Source organism: Apus apus, chromosome 3, assembly GCF_020740795.1.
Source record: "Apus apus isolate bApuApu2 chromosome 3, bApuApu2.pri.cur, whole genome shotgun sequence".
Classification (NCBI taxonomy): Eukaryota; Metazoa; Chordata; class Aves; order Apodiformes; family Apodidae; genus Apus; species Apus apus.
In genome coordinates, this window is record NC_067284.1 from 77,946,951 (window position 1) to 77,966,813 (window position 19,863).

General features: G+C 39.7%; 1 protein-coding gene across 8 annotated transcripts in view; it reads right to left on the reverse strand.

Moving 5' to 3' along the window:
• Window positions 1–3,647: 3,647 nt before the first annotated feature.
• Window positions 3,648–19,863, reverse strand: part of LTBP1 (latent transforming growth factor beta binding protein 1) — a 184,715-nt gene continuing 168,499 nt past the window's right edge. For all 8 annotated transcript variants that reach the window (XM_051613894.1, XM_051613887.1, XM_051613891.1 and 5 more), the window contains 3 exons: window positions 9,146–9,268; window positions 6,017–6,166; window positions 3,648–4,674 (listed from right to left, as the gene is read on the reverse strand). In XM_051613894.1, coding sequence (XP_051469854.1) covers window positions 4,505–4,674; window positions 6,017–6,166; window positions 9,146–9,268 — 443 coding nt within the window. In that variant the 3' untranslated portion in view covers window positions 3,648–4,504. The remainder of the gene's footprint in view (window positions 4,675–6,016; window positions 6,167–9,145; window positions 9,269–19,863) is intronic.

Genomic DNA, 19,863 nt, shown 5'->3' on the forward strand with positions numbered 1-19,863 from the left:
AGGTAAATTTCAGATCTTCTGATAGAAAAAGCTCTAGAAATACCAAATAATTATCTCAGAAGTGAGCAGTAGCCTCTGTGACACACCTTTTATTTGCTTGAATTGCTCTTCAATAGCTCCTGTGGTCTGCTTGGTGTTAGCAGAGTCTCCAGCAAGGACAATCTACTTTTCAAAGTGGGTGGATTTATTAAAAGAGCAATACTGTAGTCTCTCCTAGAGTGAGCTGTGAGGTTTTAGTTTGCTGTGCACTCTGACGGAATGCACAGTGGCTCAATTGCTGGTCAGATCATACCCATGACACGTTCTAATGGGGTCTGTCACCCTTCCTTCTAAGAATTTAGGAAAGAGTGCCAATGCCAGAACCCTGTCTGCTGCCATATGGACATCACTCAAGGGGCAGTAAGGAACCCAAAATTCAGATTCAAACCCAGCTTAGGGTGAGGATTACTGGGAGGCAATAGATCATGGCAACCGCTTTGGTGCCTTTTGCATTTTAGGACTTCTCTTAGGAATTTGAGTGTGTCAGTTGCCACTGACTAGCTGAGTATTTGTCACAACTGCCAGTTTTGTCTCTTGGGTTGAAATGATCTGTCCAGCTGTGACTGTTTTTTTTTTTCCCAAGGAATGTTAGTGCTCACTTTGAATAGTTTTAACATAGGCTGATTTTTCACTGAATAACATTCCACCATGAAAGTATCTGTTCATATCAAAAGTCTTTCTAGCTGAAATGTGTGTCATTGTAGTTCTGTAGTAACTTCATTCTCATTAATACAGCAGCATTATAAAGGAACTAGCAGAATTCAGTTCTACCATGTCAGCACTTTTATTTTTTTGTAGCAAGGAAATGGCTGACTGAAAAAGGACTAATGTATTTTTTTTAAAGAGTCCATATGGATGTAAAAAGTATTGGTGCCATTTGGTATAAACTGTAATCAGTTCCAGACTCTGCTCCACTCAGAAACGTGAATCATAGAATTGTACGTAGTGGTTTCTGTATTTTAAGGGCTTACACCTAAACCACAGCTCTTGTAACAAGTAAATGGCTACATCCATGGTGTCCAAACCCTCGTCTTAATGACATTAAGAAAATGTTTGTTTAACTATGAATCAAAATTGTATTCCTAAGCCCTGCAGCTTTTCAGGTGAAATGACAGAACCAGCCTTTCTACACTGAGGCAAAGTAGGTGGGCTCCAGAGGCTGAGGTCTGATTGGCTGAATTTCACTTAATTCCTTCACTTGTGGGTCCTTTGTTTAACATTTCTGAAGGCCTTGAGCCAGGCAATGTGGAATACTAAGCACTGGGTTGTAAGTGGAGTTTAAGCTGGTCTGCTTTTGGCTCCCTCTGTGTGCTTTAAGGCATATTAGAGGTAAGAAGAGGCAAAAGGAAAAGGCAGTAGCATGCACAAAGTATGTTTGCTTATCTAATGTCTGTAACAGAAGAGTGTGGCTGTGATGCGGACAATGCTACTGAACCAGAAGAATGTTTTCAAGCTTCACTTGAGGCTTGGGTCAGCTCCTGCCCTCTTGAATCAGCCAGGGGAGATGGAATGTGGTTGGAAACACCAAAACCTCCTTTGTGAATTGCTGGTAACAGAAACTGATACTCTCAGAAGCCACTTGGGCTTAGGTTTGCTGGTTGGTTTGTCTTCTGTGGAACCAGAGCCAGTGTAGGCCATCTCTTCTGAACCTACTCTTAGCTTTTAACCCCGTGACCAGAGCATGGACAACACTTGGTTTGGCAGCAGTTGTGTCAATGCATGTGCAAGCATCAACCTGTCCTGGCATGCACAGTTGGAGATGGATGCTGCCTGGGCTTGTTGAGAGTGCCAGAGATGTAAGGAGCTGGAGCTAGTCTGTTGAGGAGAGAGTTACAAGGAAAGGTTACAGGAATTTAGGTTTAATTTTAGTTTTGTAGCTCATGGAATTGCTTGGGTTTGTGTTGGGCTTTTTGTGTGAAATAACACAAAGTAAGGGGGTCGGAGTGTATATCGTCTGAGAATGGCAAAGTCCCAGGCTATTCTAAGCTTGTTTTAAAAAGAGGTAATAAATCAGCAAGGAGCCAATCTTGTGGCTCAGAATTATGTGGTCACTACAGTGTTTTTCCCCAAGCAATGACTTCTAAGGGTACTGAAGTCTGAGTGCTATTTCCTCAACAGTCATACTAGTGTACTCCCAGTAAAAGCAGAGACTCGTACTGCCATTTTAACTCCCTAGCTGGGGAAGGATTGAAGGAGTATTGGGATGTCAATAATCCGAGGCTGTGGTGCTGATTGCAGTGGCAGCTTTGAGGCCTCAGCCGCCTTTCAGAGGTGAACACAGCTAGTTTCTGCAGCAGGAGAAGGCCGTCTGGAGGTGGGAATGGAGGAAGCATTGTCATGTCTGAATTTTCATGATAGCTGAAAGCAGACCAGAGCTCATCTTGAATCCAGTTGTAACTGTGACTGTTTTTTGTTCAAATCAGAGGATTAATCTTAAGCAGGACAACTAAGAGCTCATTAGTTATGGAATTCCCTAGTAAGACCAGACCTTCCTTCCTTTCTCCTTAACCACAGCAGGTAAGAATTTATAGTGTTTTTTTTTTTAATTATTATTATTATTTTTTGTAATTACAGACCAGGTGACTGTAGCCTACCTCTTTTGACTCTGAAGAGTGACTGGCCCTCCAGCTCCCTCTTGCTCCCTTGAAAAGTTGAGGGAACTGGGCACTTTACAGAGTCTCTCTCTCTGCTGCACAGTTTTATTCAGCATTTTTTCTTGCATTTTAAGATACCATCAGATTTCAAATGCACAATATCTTCACTAGTCCTAGTGTCCTAGGTAGAGAGGAGGGGCCCTTGGAAAGAGAGATGCTTCTGCACGTTAGTGAGCACGTGGTCTTTAATGATACCTACTGAGTGCACAGCCCTGTACTGAAAGGACTACAACTTACCATATTTTTGCTTCAGTGGCTGACATAAATATTGGAAAAGAAATTTTATTCATAACCAAGTATCTAATTCTTTGGTGAAAGGAGAAATAAAAATGTAATATTCGGACAATTGGACCCACTTTTTTAAGTGTCATGTTATCCTTTTCCTTTTAATGCAGGGCAGGTCTAAAAGACACAGCAAAAATGTTTCATTTGGAAAATATCAAAAAGACCTGTTTCAGGATTTCCAAAGCAAACTCTTTCACTCTGGAGAAGGTAAAAATGAAACATCTGTCAGTCTTCTAATCTCTTTCTCTCCTTCCACTGAAAAACAGAGCTGATGGGAAGGTACACTTCATCAAGTAAAGGAAATTCTACCCGTTCTCTTCAGTATTTTCTGAAAATGAGGCCATCATACTGAAGAGCCTTATTTGCAGGTTTAGTGGGAAACATGCCTAAACCAGGAAAGAATAAAAATTCCATGGGAATCCGCTTCCAAGTCAAACAGTTTCTGTAGGTCTGTGTTTGAAATCTTCCCTCTGGAAGCCTAACTTCAGGCATCAACTAATTCAGATTCTGGTCTTATTAAAAAAACATGAGAAAGAAAAAACATCCAGACAACTCCCTATAACTACTGTAATGTAAGCTAGTATTCTAGTACTGTAAACATCTGAGAGGCTGATTCTTGTAACATAAACACCAATAAAATAAAATAAAAAATGCCTACAATTAGAAAAGAGCTTTTTCTAAAAAAAAAGGTAATTTTATTGAGTTTTAATATACAGCTTTAATATGTTAGGGTAATCATACAAGATCTCTCTTGTGTTCAATTTACACATTACAATACAGACGTGAGCTAAAATCTTTTGTTTTAATGTACAAAAGGAATCCAATGTTGTCCACTAGCAGCTTTGAACTTGGCAAGAAAGGTTCTAAAGACTTTAAGTGCAGTAACAACCATACAGAATACGAAATGAATATAAGGACTTTTCGCCAAGGTATATAAACATTTGAAAACAAATGGTGCCTGCTCCACAGGGCAGGCAACTAGCAAATTAAAAACAAGTCACTGACCAATGTTCCAGAGAAGGAGAAGCATTACCCTGTGTAACAGTTCTTATAAAATAGCCTAAGAATATCTCTATCATAGAATTTGTACTGATCAGAAAAAAGGTCTGAGAAGAAACAGTAGGCAAGGAACTGAACAATCAAAAAATGACATAGTAATATAAAATATTTCCATCACTATTTAAATGCCAAATTAATCAAGCAATAGTAAAAAAACAAAAAAAAAAACAAACAACAAACCGAAAAACCAAAGCTCTTCTGTTTAAAATAACAGCACTGTTTTTGCTTAGTTTAAAAGATTTTTTTTCATATGAACACACTATATACTTGATCGTTTCTTTCATAGAGTAATGTGTCCATTTGGTCTGTCACTTCAGTGGAGCTGATACACAACCAGCCCATCATGTCTCACCTTTGACACCCCTCACGTTCCCTACTCCGGTGCCTTCTCTTCTCAAGTTAAATACTTTTCTTCCTTTTCTTTATACAGTGCAGAGTATGTGGGCTTAGGATATGGAGATTTTCCTCTACTCCAGTTCACTGTCTAGTTCTGAGTTCAGTGGTGTGCAGTAGTTTGGCTTGTCTGAAGGTACATACCCTGGGAGACACAAACACTTGTACGAACCTTCCGTGTTAATGCACTTGGCGTTCTTGCAGAGGGACATCCTGTTGTTCAGCTCACTGCACTCGTTCACATCTGCAACAAGGGGACATCAAAAGACACGTACTTAACTCGGGTGTGTAAGTAGAACTCATTTATTTCCAGCATTATGTCAGGAGTAGATCAGGCTGTATGAGCAGATTGAGAACTTAATTTTCGGTTCAGGTCAGGTGGAATTAGGCTGGGTCAAAAGCTGTAACAGGTGAGTTGGGAAGAGGTGGAAGTTATCATAGGAAATCAGTTGTGTACCAAATGGCCTTAAACTGTTGGATTGCCAAGTCCAAATTCAGCCTAAGCCACAAAACAAAAATTTAATAACCACTTACAGGTTTTTATCTGATGACTGAAAAGTGGCTTATCAGAAAGAAGCTCCAAGTTCTTAGTATAATATTTGTATTTTAAAAAAATCAAATACTTTAGGAGCTGTTCATTTTGTCAACTAAATAGTTGTGAACAGCAAACTACCTGCACTTGATCTTCTGCAGCACTGGCCTGAAATACACAGGAGCTACATCTTTTCTCACTAAGGAGGCCAACTTGCCATAAAGTCCTAAAGATTCATAGAATGGTTTGAGTTGGAAGGGAACTCAAAGATCTTCTAGTTACAACCCCCTGCCATGGGTATGGAAAACTCCCACTACACCAGGTTGCTCCAAGCCCCATCCAACCTGGCCTTAACACACACAAAAGGTAAGGTGGGAGACCTCAGCTGTGGGCTGCAAAGCATAATGCTAAGCAAGGTTAGTACAGACCTTAAACTGGAATTACCACACAGTCTCTAGCAGGCTTCTACACAGAGAGGTGGTGTTTTGCTTCATCTACTCACCGACAGTTGCCATTCCCATGTTTTGTTGTTTTAATTGAAGACATAGTAATTAGATACTGTTAGTAGTTGTGCACATTTACTAGTTTGAGAGTTAGGTCTGTTGAAATTGGAGAGAATCAGGGGTCAAACCCCACCAAGTGGTAATCTGCCTATTTAGGTGATTCAGCCACTCTAAAAATCTGATCCTAAAATTATTCTTCTGCTCTGGTTCCAGTCCCATCATCTTAGTTCCCTAAAGCCTTTGAAAAATATTTCTTCCATACATTAGTGTTAAATTATTGATATAAATTTTAGCTTCATTACACAAACGTGTGTCTGCTCATTTCTAGGCTCTTAACTGAACACAACTGTAATGACCAAGATGAACTGAGGAACACCAACATAGTTATTCCTGTAACAATATTTGCTGGCCTTTGCAGTAATCAAATGAAGTCAGCATCTTCCATACAATTCAGGTGATCATTCCTAACGCCTTTGTTCCAGCCTCTCCTGAAGTCAAGTGACTGAGTAAATGGACAAACTATGAGAAGAAGATGAATATGCTGTCCTCACCAACACAAGTCATTTTGGCCATGTCCAGATGATAACCATCAAAGCAGTCACAGGTGTAGCCTTCCTGGACTCTTACACATCGGCCGTTTTCACATCCATTCAGAATCCCACATTCCTCTGCTTGTAACTCCTCAAAGCTGTTCAAAAAACCTGGGTGGAGAAAGAATTACAAACAAGTAAGTTACAGAGCTGTTGAATCAGTATACCCAAATGTATAGCGAGAGTCTGAAATTCTCTCAGAAGTTTACTGGAATGTGACTCGACTTTGCAGAAAATAGGTCAGCTTTAGCAGATCTGCACCATCTGGAGTTTTAAATGCACTAGAAAAGTGCTGTGATACATTTCAAGATGAAAACTGAATAACTCTGTGAACTCTTAGAAGTTTTGATTTGTGTTTGAAATCTATGATTTTTTTTGGTAAAGGAAACTGTGTAATTTGGCAGTATGTTTTCTAAAGGATACTTTTTTTCTAAATAGCACCTATATTTGAATTGTTACGTGTATCAACCTTTATGGAAACAAAGGTTTCTTAGGGAGTTTGGGGTAAAAGTTCCTTAAAACAGTATTCTAGAAAAATTAGGTGTGTGTAAAGGGGAAAGAGATGCACACTAATTTATCTAGAAGAAAACATATTAAAAAAAGTAAATCACAACTGCCTTAAGGAAAGCAAGCAGAAATCAGACTGCTTTCCTGTTGTGGTTTTGGTTAACGAGCCTTTGGCTGGTACTCCAGTGATTGGTGCCAGTACAAATATCTATAATCTACCAGTTGCTCCTGTCATAAGTCTAGATGGTGACTAGTCAAAGCTAAAGCGTTGTCTTTGCATTCAGTGGTTTGTAAATGCCTTTTGTGCTCCCTGTCTTAGGGCTTTTTTGACTGTTATGGTTTTATGTAAAGAGAAAAATTTTTACTTTCAAAATTCTCTGACGTTTTTACATGTTCAGATATTGTCTCTAGGACTGAATTGTTCCCACTAGTCCTTCACAACTTTGTTCACTAGCTTTCTGTTTGTGGAGCAGTGATGCACCAGGACTGCAGATGGCAGCCCATCACATCAAAACAACTTTTGAGGAAAAAGTCAAGAACATTTTGGGAGTAGGCTTACCAGCATAAAGAATATATGGCATAGAAATGGAGCGGAAATTGGAGCTGGACTGGAATAGAGCAGGATACATCTCCCCATCTGCCCCATAACATATAATTAATACAGTGACTCCACATACAACCTTCTTGGTTTATCTAAAACCTGTTTACCAGTTTATTTTGCTGCAACAGTTGGGATGTAGCTACCTAGAAATGTGGATTTCACCCTTTCATTGTGCTTGTTATCCTGTTTTTTTATATTTGCTCCATCCTCTTTTGGTTCTTGAGGCCCTCTTTTTTCTTGTCCTGCTTTGCCTTTCCTACCTGCTCCTTCCTCTATCACTCTCCATTTAACCTCTGTACTGTTATTTGCACTCCCCTTCTCTTTGACTACATACACTGTTTCTACCCTGGATTTTCTCTAACACTGTGGGATCCTTAGTAAGGATTGCGCAGGTCAGTCATACACTGAATAAATTCTGGAGACAATGAACACCTGATGTGACATAAGTACTTGCTGACATATGCCACATTGTGAGAATACATATAATACATAGCATGCATACAGGTGTACATTAAGTGGGAAACATGACAGTATTTTCCACACACCTAGTAAATCCCATCTCAGTGCAGTAATATTAAGGGTACTGAGCAGACTGTCATACATCTGTGGAGTATTTTGGGTTTCTTACGCATTTGCTTGCCACAGTATCCAGTTCAGTGACAGGATGGGAGCAAGAGACAGGGGCTCTTAAGCCTCTGTCCCTAAGACAGTGGACTCAGCTGTGGATTAAAAGCTGTCCACAATTTTATCGTATTTATTCACCACTGTTTATAACTTGCAAAATGCTTCTTTCCCACTCAGTATTATATCTACTACATTGGTTACCCAGTCATATTTCTAGGCTTTTAATTGTTTGGTAGTTAGCATCTGTGTGACATTTCAATTAGACGTCAACATTCAAGACGGTTTAATTAAAATCATCTGGATATAAAGAAGGAAGACATTCTGAAATTCTATGTTGAGCTAGAAGGTCATTTAGATGCTAAATAGAAATGAACTCATTAACCTGATTTGTGTAGTTCTACATAAATGTATAAAGTGCACTGTGAACAAGAAGAGCATCTCACCCTTCTAATATTGTGCTGTAACCCTCCTGCCTGGTTTAGACCTGTTACCATTACTTTGAAATTAAGTCTTAGTACAGAAGAAGCACTTTTGGAAAAGAGCATAGTGGCAACTCATAGGCCATGTGTATAAAGTACAGGAAGCTACTAGCTCCTTCTGATACCTCCACATTTTTATTTTTTTTTTCTCTAAATCTGTGATGAAATATGCTGGAGTGATGCATGAAATATGAGTGAGTGATTCTGAGGAAGATGCTGAGATCTGTAAGCATTCCTCTCCCACAAATCTCAACAGTTAGCTGGGCCAGACCTGTAGAGAGCCCTGATATTCCTGAAGGACAACTGAGAAGCTGTATACAGTCCTTCACACCCTGCTTGGCAGGCCATTCCATCTAGCCTGAAGGCTCTAAGCATGTATACCATCTGACCATACTATGCTGTACATTGTCACTGTTGAGCAGGAACAACCTGCATGCTCTCCATTTCCCCCATATAAATTCTGATGGAAAATCATGGAAAACTGGTGTGAAGGGATTTATTTTTTTTTTTCTTTTAAACTAAATGCTTTCTGAAGAAATCTGTCCCATGCTCCAAAGGAAAATTAATTTGTGAGAAGAACTGGTGATCCTTTTGACCTTTAGCTGTAAATCTGTTGGTAAATACAGATTTAGGACACTTGGCACTAACTATTTCACTATATTAAAAATTTATATTGTACTCTGAGCCCAACTGGACTCTTGTACAACACTGGCTCTTGAACCAGAACACCTGACTGAAAGCTAGTGTCATAGGAATAACTAAAACATAAATAGACCACATTACTCAGAAGCAAACAGAAGAATGAAGCCAGCTACAGGGAAATAATCCAAGTTATAACCCTCATTTGAAGTATTTCACATAACAGAGAAACTTGCTTACGGTCTTCAACAAAGTATGGATTAGTTTCTGGAGTGTAGTGCTCCTCAAAGTCAACCAAAGCATCTTGTCCATATGGCCGTCGAGATCCTGGAACAGGAATGTTGCACAGCTGGGCATAATCCTCTGAGGAGAGAAAGAGAAGAGGATATAAAAATAATCACACTTGTAATACAGGCTGCATTACATTAGTCCCAGTGAGCTGTGGTTCATATTAGCTGGAAATAAACTTATCTTCCTAGAAATACCATAAATCTGCAATTTCCACAAAACATTCTCTCTTCAGGAAGAATGTCATCAAAATGTTAATGAGCCAAATACAGACTATTAAGTCATAATAGGGATAACACCAGGGATAGATTTGAGTCAATAGCTGTACAAAAAGTCATGGGTCAGGTTCTTCTGGCCTGCATGGGAAGCAGGAGCAGAGGGATGCTGCGCATCCTGCTGCCAATGCACCCCTCTCCAGGGCTGTCTATGGTCACCCTCCTCATTCTGGTGGAACAAAGGCTTATCTATCCCACACCATCGTGGCTGCTAGCAGAAGCCACCCCAAGGAAGCAAACTGGAGCAGCTGGGGCCATATTTCTAGCATGGTCAGCCAACCTGCAGAAATCACAGAATTAAAAATCCTTCTAAAATAGCCCAACCTCATCTGCAAAATGTCTCTTCAAACCACAGGCTTGTGTATGAGTGTGGTTCAAAGTCTCCTTCGTTGTGAACCCCGAAGGGCAAAGGGAGATGCACAGGAGAAATAGTTACACTGATTTTCTGTCTCTCTCTGACAGCTAGGCTATGCAAGTTGAAAGTCTATGTCTGAAATGCTGATGCAGACTTTGATTTTTATTTGATTTACTGTGTCATTTCTGTTTCCATTACCATTTACTAAATTATATATACAAGACAATTTATTTGGAAATGGAAACATTGTTAAAGTACAGCAATCCTGGTGCTCCTGTAGTCTGTTGCTACAGCCTATTTAGCATCTGTTTCTCTGAAGATTGCCTGGTGTTCTGAGAATCAAGCAGAGTAAGGATGGGAAAGAAAACCACCAAAAGAGAGAGAGGAAAAAAAGCCCTAAGCAGATACAAAATCCAAGAACTGCAGATGGTTACAGAGCCAGAAACCTCATGCTGTGTAAAACTATCCCAGACAGCAAATAGCTGGATAAATCCAGACTGCCTCTAGACAGTGCAGAGTGTAGCCACACTTGCTGCCCAGCATTGTAATTCTGTTTTCACAGGTAGCATCTCCTCCACCTGGAACAGTTTTATTTTGTACTGAAAACAAAAAAGTCTTCAAAAAGTCTGTTTCAATTCTGTGGTCAACAACTTGGCTCCCTGAGAGCATAAGACTGTACAGTACAGGCAAAGCTTGTCTGTGCACATTCAGAACTGTTATGGGTGCCAGGCCGAGTCTGCAGAATGAACTCTCCAGAGAACTTACAAAGCAACGTGAATCTCAACACCTTCTGCTTCAAATGGAAGGTGATCTCCTCTGATACACATCCTCCAGAACATATTTATATACAATAATTATAGTCAAACAACCCTCTCCTCTCACAGGTGAAATGTACACTGCCAAGAGAGACAGCCCATTGCACAAGGAACAAAGCCAGCATGAGAAAATAAATGGCATATAGCAAATGTTATTTGCATAAAGCAAACTTTTAATGCACAGCTTCCCACTGAGATACTGGGATAAGCATAGTGTTAGGAGCTGTCACAGGACCAGAAAACCCTCTTTCTTCGCCACATCTAACCCCAGATCCTAACATCCAGGGACAGACAGGTTATAATCTCAGAGAGACTCCTTCATTGTGTGGTGTTGAGCTACTCATTATGCCCAAGGCCTTTGACAAGTACACAGAGAAAAGCTATGCAGAAGTGTAAAAGCATTTTCTCACAGATGCACACAAACATTCTTGGCAAAGGAAATCTATGCTCTACCACAAAATACGAATTCATCTGGTCTGTGTGGAAGAAGTCACCACACAGTCAGTGAATGGTAAGGGGACAAGGCAAACAGGTCTGAGGAATCACTGCTTTCACATGAACGTGATCTGATGGAAAGGATTGGACAGAACCTGGACAATGGCTTCTCAGTGCTAATTTTGCACTTAGTGACACATGTAGTAGAAACAAAGCTTTTCTTCTGAAGGAAGCACTTGGAGCATTTGAAAATCCATAGAGCTGGAGCTCTCATGCACATTAGAGTTGGGTAGTTTGAAGATTGTGCAAGACTCTTTATATTGCACACTTGCCAACGCAGAGTTGTTTATTATCTAAAGAAGCATAAAGAAATGTTGACAATAGAAACTTGTTTCCTGCCACACTGGTTTTTTGCCAGTCAAGTTCTGGATGCCTGCATTTTTAGGTCTTACTATAAGTAAATTAGTGGCTACAAAATGAAGAGCTGTTTTAGGGTATACTGTAAACTTGGTCTTTGTTTATATCAAGGTCTTCTACAAGCAATACATGCAACTGCAATAAACTATTAACCTCTTGAAGCCTATTATGCTTAATAAACCATTTCTTAATGCACTCTAATATTTTAATAATTTATACATTATTTGTATATAAAGCTTTAATACAAAAGGTGACAGAGTATTTAAATAGTCTTAAGTCACTTTAGAATGTATACACCTATCCTTTTTAGATTTATATCATTGGTACATATCAAGATGCTCTGGAATTACCTATACTACTCTCTTAATACCGTATGTTCTGTTTAATACTGTATGTTCTATTTAGTTGTCCAAATAGTGTAGACTTTATCTTTTGTCTTTTGTAATGTGTTGATTCAGTTACTAAATGCTCAGGAGACAAACTCAAGGAGAGCAACAGCAACCCACCTAAGAAACCAACTGTTGAAATTCAGTACCAAATACAACAGCAAGTTACCTATAACACCTTGATGAGCTTATAATCTTTATTTTTTTATTTTTATTGTTTTTTTCCCCCAGGGAAGAAAAGGATGGGTAGAGAGGAGAGTACAAAGAGTGAAAGGTATTTGAGGGAAAGTTCACAAGAACTGGTGTTTTCAAACAAGGTAAACTAGAGACTTAGATGCCTGAGAAGAAGGAACCCATCAGAGCCCCCCTCTGGAGGACAGAACAAGTTGTGGCAAGACAGATGTGTATGTACAATTTCTGTTGTTTTAAACTTTTCCCCTCACTATGTTGCGTTCCTACATTTCAAATTTAAAATAGCATATCTTGGGTCACTGTGCTGTGTACTGGTCACAGTTTTCCAGGGAAGGGAACTAAATGAAAGGAGTGCCATAAGATTCATGAATAAAAGCATGACTGACACACAGAAAGTTGCAGCAAGTATTCAAATGAGAGGACAACGTGATATTTTGCCTGAGGAAGATGACAGTAGAAAACTTAGATCAAGAAGGTGGTAAGAGGGCAGGGAGCAAGGGAAAAATGTGTAGCTGCCCCATAATGACAACAATATTTTAGTTGTGACAGAAATGAATGTTTTCAAAATAATCTTTTGTGTAAAGTAAAAAAAATAATTTTCTGTAACTCACAATTTTCTTTATTTCACTTTTTCTATATGGATTTATCTTCTGTGCTTGCTCATCTCCTGGCTGTGAACAAGGACAACACAACTGCAGCTCAAGAGGAAAAATGATTTGTGTTTTTAATATAATTTAGCCTACATTGCTCCTTGTGTTTTTCCTAGGGTTTTTTTCCCTAGTTTTTCTCATAACTTGCAAATGAAGCATTGAGATGGCTCACTGTGTAACTTAGAGTAGCTATTATAAATGAAAGGTGACGTATGCTTCCAAAAATGTAAAGGCCATTTGTCAAGTCAGATGTGTGCACATAAAAGAAGCATGTTGGGGGATTCCAGCTAGATGCACGTGCGTACAGGCACAGATGTTTGCTGTAACTGGTGATGAAAGTTAGGCTGACAGAGACAATGCAGCCAGAAACTGGATGGACTGACCAGCTTTTAGGTGCTTGTTAGCACACGTGCAGCTGTGCAATTGTGCATCTAATCTGCATAGACTTGTAACTTCACAAGCCTTACTAGTACCTGGAGGCCTAAAAATCCTACATTCTCTAGTCAGAAATATTATTCCATATTTCATGTATTTAAAGCAAAATATTATATTAAAAAAAGCTTTTCCTGACATGACCATGAAATAACTGCACCACAGCCAATCCTAGCTCCTGACCATAAAGCAAGCTTTATTTCTGTTCCAGCTCCTCAGAACTGTCACCAGCACACATTAAAAAAAGGAGCCAAAGCTATCAATACCAAGGCAGTTCCTTCAAATTATTTAAGAATGCAACAGTTTGACCATGGAATAAATCACTGGAGAGAAGGACAAAGCCAAGAAAGCATTTATTACATGTAATATATGTCTCTTCCCAACCAGAGGTCTGGACATCAGTCTGAATTGGTTAAGTTTATGCTCTTTTGGGAGATTGCATCATCTGTGAACCAAAGCTGAAAATATTTCTTCTCTATGTTCAGACTGTGCTATTTGACAAGTTAGATAATTCCATGGACATCTTCCATGAACAGATGCTGAGGTTTGTGATGGACAACATTCATATATTTTGTACCAAGTCTTGGTGGTAAAGAAAAAGGGAAGGGTATGAGTCTTTTAGGATGACGTTTTTTGAGTTAAGAAGGATATTCATATCCTCACATGGAGTTACTCTAATTGAAATTGCTGAGGAAAAGCTCACAGTGGATATAAAGCTCTTGTTAAAACTGAAGTAGTTACCAAGCTGATTATTTCAAAACTTCTTTGTAGTCACCTTTTGTTCCTCAACTAATGCAGCTCAAAGTTCCCAAAACAATCTTCTCTCTCCTACTGGTTGAGGTAGATTGTTACAAGTTGTAGTAAGAGTCAGACTGCTTCTGCTACAACTTTGCAAATGGCTTTCGGACTCCTTGCTGACTCCCATGTACACTTGGAATGTGAGGTACCATGAGGAAAAGCCTTCCAAGGCTATCCTGCATCTCTCACATAAACATCAGAAAAAGCACTGACAGTCTTCAACAACAGAAATGAAAGCAGCCAAAAATCTGCAAAACTGAGCATAAGACTGAATATTCAAGGCCCAATCACTGTAATATTTTTAGCCCAAAAGATAATCCATTTGTCCAGAGTCCTTACCAGAAAGGAAGGAGGCACAATGCCATCCTAAATGGAAAGACAAACAATGGTCTCCAGACACTAATCCAGTGCCTCCCTGCTGATCTTTACCATCTCAAATGAGGACAAATGGAAACTTGTGCTTTACACACATCATTTTTCCTCGTACTTCCAGACCTTCATGAGTGACATTAGCCAGAACTCAAAGGGAACACCATGTTCTCATAATATGGAGGCTCAGCCCAGAACTAACGCATGATATTTACAAAGGATACAGAGAGTTCCTTGCAACAAAAACAGAATCCAAACAATCTGTTCTGCCAGAAGGGGCAGAATTCAGCAACTACATGTAGGCATCTCCAAGGGTCTGCACCTGAATTCGTCATCCAGCATGCCTTTTTAGTCCATGGGAAGACAACCACTTCTAGGACACCATCTCATACAAAAGTAGGTGTCTAGAATAGGTCAGAGGCACCTAATGCTCAGGGTGCCTATTTCTCTTTCCTAATGGAAGGGGAAACTGGTAGAAGCAGCACAGATGTGGGTTTCTGTATAAAAAAAACTCATGTGTAATTGGCCAAGAGAAATCCTACATTATACAACACTCCAGATGAATCATATTACCCACTATCCTCAATGTTCCCCTAGTCTGGGCTTTGCAAATGCTGAGGTGGACACAGAGAGAAATTTTAAGTACAACGTAAGTCTTCAGCAATTCTTTATGCAAATCCTAGTCCCAAAGAACATCTGTAACATCTACTGACTGGAGTTCTACCATATTCCTTTCTGCCAGTCTTCTAAACATAAAGCGGTTCCATATAAGCCCACAAATGACTAGAATTTAAAACTCACAGTAAACGAGTAAAAGGTATGTATAGGGTCACAAAAATAAACAGGCTGATAAACTTAGTGCTGGTGTCCTTTACAGTTGCCTAAGAACATGTTCATGATGTTCTCTTAGTCAGACCACCAAGTTCTCTCAGTTACGGATGCAATAAAGTATCTCCACTCTCAGTATATTGTTATTAAAACATCTGTTAATGCTGCAGAGTCCCAGGCCTACCTTACCCCCTTTTTCTATAGTAAAACTTCTCCAGGCAGCCAGCTACAGAAGGAGAAATCACCCTCCTTAACAGAATAGCATATCTTTAGTTCAGGAGCATGTAGTTCCACCTTCCTAATATCCTAAGGTGTTAACAAAGCAAAGGTGGTACTGCACTGCAGGAACTCCAAGAAGATCATTTTACAAGTACAAAAGTAGGCAGTCTCCCTAAATTAAACACTAACCCCAGCACATCACCTCACTCTGCATTTTCTAGCTGTTACTTCTATCTCCTCCCTTCAAATTTCCTGTACCTCTGTAACAATACACCTTGTAGAAAATCCACTCCAGTCTCATAAGGGTCTCACAAGAGCTTCTGGAGGCTCAGCCGGTTTATCATTCGGGTCCTACACATTCAGGTTAACATGAGGTATATAAGGCCTTGTTTTATATTCCGGATATTGTCAGCCTTGGACAGTTGCTCTGTTTTCTGGCATGGGTGCTCTGACTCAGCTGCTAAACCCATCAGTGCTGTCCTGCTGCCAGTTACTCTGGATGGCGACAGTTCGGCCTTAGGACTCTAACAGTAAATTGACCAAGGAAGCAGAAACTTCTGAAGACAGGTCATACAAGAGGTTATTTTTTGGGGTGGGTGCAATGGAGAAATGATGTTTTGCTTTTTTTACCTAAAAGTATCCACTATTCTTAATTTTCTTCAATTGGTCAATTATTAGAGATTGCAAATGACAAACCTCAAATAACTCAGAGGTTTCTTAAGGGTAATTACTGAAAGTTCTTTGGGCAAGTAGAGCCTAACAGCACAACAAACCCAGAGGGAATACATTTCAGTAGTTAACATTTTGGCATTGTCATCAGAATACTCAGCAGTCTTACTTTTGTTAAGACGTGCAGACGGGCCGTGTTGGAGCTCCCCGCGGCTGCTCACACGTGGAGCGGGCTTGGGTGGAAGCTTCCCTGCTGCAACCCACTCAGGGCTGGACAGTGTGTGCCTGTCAGGCTCTTTCCAGGCCCTTGGAGCTCTGACAGGGCTTGTCTCTGGGAAACTGGGGAAGGGTCTGGAGCACAAGTTTTACAAGGGGCGGCTGAGGGAACATCGGGGTGTTCAGCCTGGGGGGAGACCTTCTTGCTCTTTACAACTCCCTGAAAGGAGGTTGGTCTCTTCACCTGGCTAACAAGCAACAGAACAAAGAAAATGGTCTCAGGTTGCCCAGGGGAGGTTTAGATTGGATATTGGCTACAATTTCTTCCCCAAAGGGTTGTGAGGCCCTGGCACAGGCTGCCCAGGGCAGTGATGGAGTCCCCAGCCTTGGAGGGGTTTCAAAACTGTGTAGATGTGGTGGTGAGGGACACAGTTTAGTGGTGGCCTTGGCAGTGCTGGGGTAACGGTTGGACTGTATGATCTTATAGGTCTTTTCCAACAAAAACAATTCCATGATTCCATGTTGCTGTTCAGCTGCAATACTTCAACAGGTCCTACTAATTTTTGCCTGGGTATATAGTGTCATTTTCAGTGGGGTTTATTTGATCATGCACCCATTAGTATTTTTTTTAAACTTAGCAACTACATAAATTGTTATTTCTTCATTAAAAATTCATAAATTCATAAAAAATAATATTTTTTCATGCAATGAATGGCTGGATTTCCTTTTCAGTTCTATGGCTCAATTTTTATAGAAATTCTCTATCTTCCTGCTGGTTTTATACTGGATGCTACTTAAACAGGACATTTAAATCTTGTAATGAAAAATGGAAGTGCTTTTGAGAAAAGCTGAGACACAAAAGTTAGAGGTTATTTTAATTAAAACACAAACTTGTTTTAGAAGAAACTGGCAAGTGTATCACCTATGGTGGTAGGCCTGTCTTTCCTTCTTTCTACATGCAGAATCTAGATCTCAAATACAAGGGAAGCATAAAAAAATGTAAAAGGAAACCACAGGTCATTGAATGATCTGTTCTATGATCCAACCAATTTCATGGTGAAAGTCTTCCAGTGACAAAGCTTTTTACATCCCCTGGTCTTCTTTAACATATGTTTGAAATCTTCAGAATGCCCCTGACTTGGGAAATAAGCAAACACCTTTGGTAGTAAATCTGGCCAACACAATACACAAGTATTAAAAGATGGAGAAATTCCAGGTTAACCAGCCAAGACTTGAACCTGTGACCTACTGGCCCAGAGGTGTGAAAGCACACTCTTGAGCCAATGATATCACTTTAAGTGCTGCAAACTGAAGAGATGTCAAATGAATCATTTATTTAGTTCAGTCAGCTTTAAATTTTTCTTGGTAAATGTTTCTTAAAACAAAGACTTCCAGGTTTCTGTGTTTGCTTGTGCACATGTGTGCAAGGAGACGTGAGCACATGCCACCTCCACTGAGAAATGTAAGCTTGTATGTTTCTTCTGACATAAAAAGGATTCAACATGCCTTTTTTTTGTTTGTTTCCCCAACCATCTATGCATCTATGTACCAATCTATAAGAATGATTTGAAGTATTTGGGAACTAAGTATCCCTTGTAGTTTCCATTAAGCAGATACTTTTCAATGCATATTAAACTTCACATAAACATTTTATTATGTCTAGGGGAAGAAAGATTTTATGATTCAACATAATGTTCTTCAGCTTTGACTGAGGGTCACCCAAGTGACATTTAGCATGCTATCCATCAGGAACCTTCATGTAATTTAAAAAATTAATTTCTCAAGTTTCTTCATAGAGCTAGTTGGGATCTGCACCCCCACTGTTGTCACAGGATTGCTGCTCCAGAATCCTGTGTTCCTAATGATCAAAATCCATCTAATTACAAACCTGAAATTAGATGTCCAGACTGAATTTGTTCCAATTTCTTCCTCACATCAGCACTGCTGTTTAATTTAAAAGTTTCTGGGAACCCTCCATGATCATGCTGCAGTAGTCTTACTGTTTGCAGCCTTTGCTCTGCATCTAGGTTTGGCTTTTTTCATCTTCCCCCGTGACAGGTTCTCCAGTCCTGAACCATCTTGGTATTCCTTCTCTGTTCCTTTTCAGTTGTATCTGGCTTTAAATGTAACTAGCTAGAAAGCTTCTGAAGCAAGTCTTGTAACTACCTGAACTCTCTCTGCCAGGAACAGCTTTCTTTCCTTCCCTCTGGACTGCATGCTTGCATGAGACACATGGCCCATTGTCCCCATGTGATGAACTTTGTACAAAGAAAAACTCCTTTGTTCCACCTGAGGAGCTCCAATTATTAGCTATTGCCCTGTAATGTTTTTACATTCCATTTACATTCCATTCCATTGCAATTGTTCTTCTAGCAGTTTTAGTAATTCAATGTCTGGAAATGTTGTCCTGTAAGATTTTTTCTGACAAAGACATTTCAGAGATTTCCATATCTTATAAATCAAGCTGCTGTCATGGCCTATTTTTCTTTTTCAGTCTCTTTCTGGGGTAAGCATCAGCCAGCAGTTACTCCAGCCAACATCATCAAAATCAGGCACTTTTTTTCAGTTGCTGCACTTCCAAAGCAAACTCAAACAAGTAAAAATATATAAGAACAGGTTCAGGGATCTTGCAAGTAAATTATAAGAACATAAAATCCAAGCAGACAAAACCAACCACATTAATGCTTCACTAAGCTTCTCTATGTAGCTTTAACTTCAGGGTTCTTGCTGTAAGTAAAACATGTACTGCTTTAGCCACAACATTATGGTTAGAGTAACACGAGCCCAAGTGAAAATCCGGGTATCATCAGAATAAAATGCTTTACTAGTGTAGCACAGTATTCCTACATGGAAAACCATATTAATGAAAGACACATTTGCAGTAAGAAAGTTACATCCAAACTAAGCCCTGGAATAGTTTATATGGGGGAAGAAGTTAGTATGGTACCAGGGCTGCCATATCACAGACACAGCATGACACATACCTAGACTGCTTCTACTGGTCTCTTCTCCAGTCTCTAGTCCCCAGAGTAAGCTAGTGACTACATTAATCTCTATATCCAGATAGCTTTTGTAGTCACCACAAGAAGCAGCTCCTATATGAAATATCTTGGAACGATGTCTAAATTCTAAACACATAAACAAACTACAGTCTTTTAAAAAGCTGACTGATAGTCAGCTTTCTTTAACATTAAGTTATATTCCCTGGAAATTCTTCAGTTGTTACTGGTACTTCATTCCCCTTATCTATCTTAAATTACTCATCTGTACATTTCCTATCTTAGCATATAGCCATACAAGAACAACTCATTCTTTGATCGGTTTAGTACTACTAAACCACAACTTACCAGATTCTTATCAAGCAAACACATCTGTTTGCAGCCAGCCTGGCAAAATATCAGACTGAAAGATGCATCTGACTGTATAATACCAGCAATAGAAATCCAAAAGTTATGTAACCCGTTCAGTATCATGCTTGTGCGTGTGCATGAACTGCACCTGTATTTTCACAGATGGTTTTTAATTTGTCAGTCACGTAAAGGAACTCTGCTACCCTTCAAATGCCCTCCCATTTCCAACAAGGTTCCAAATTGCCAATCACTGATAGATGCACC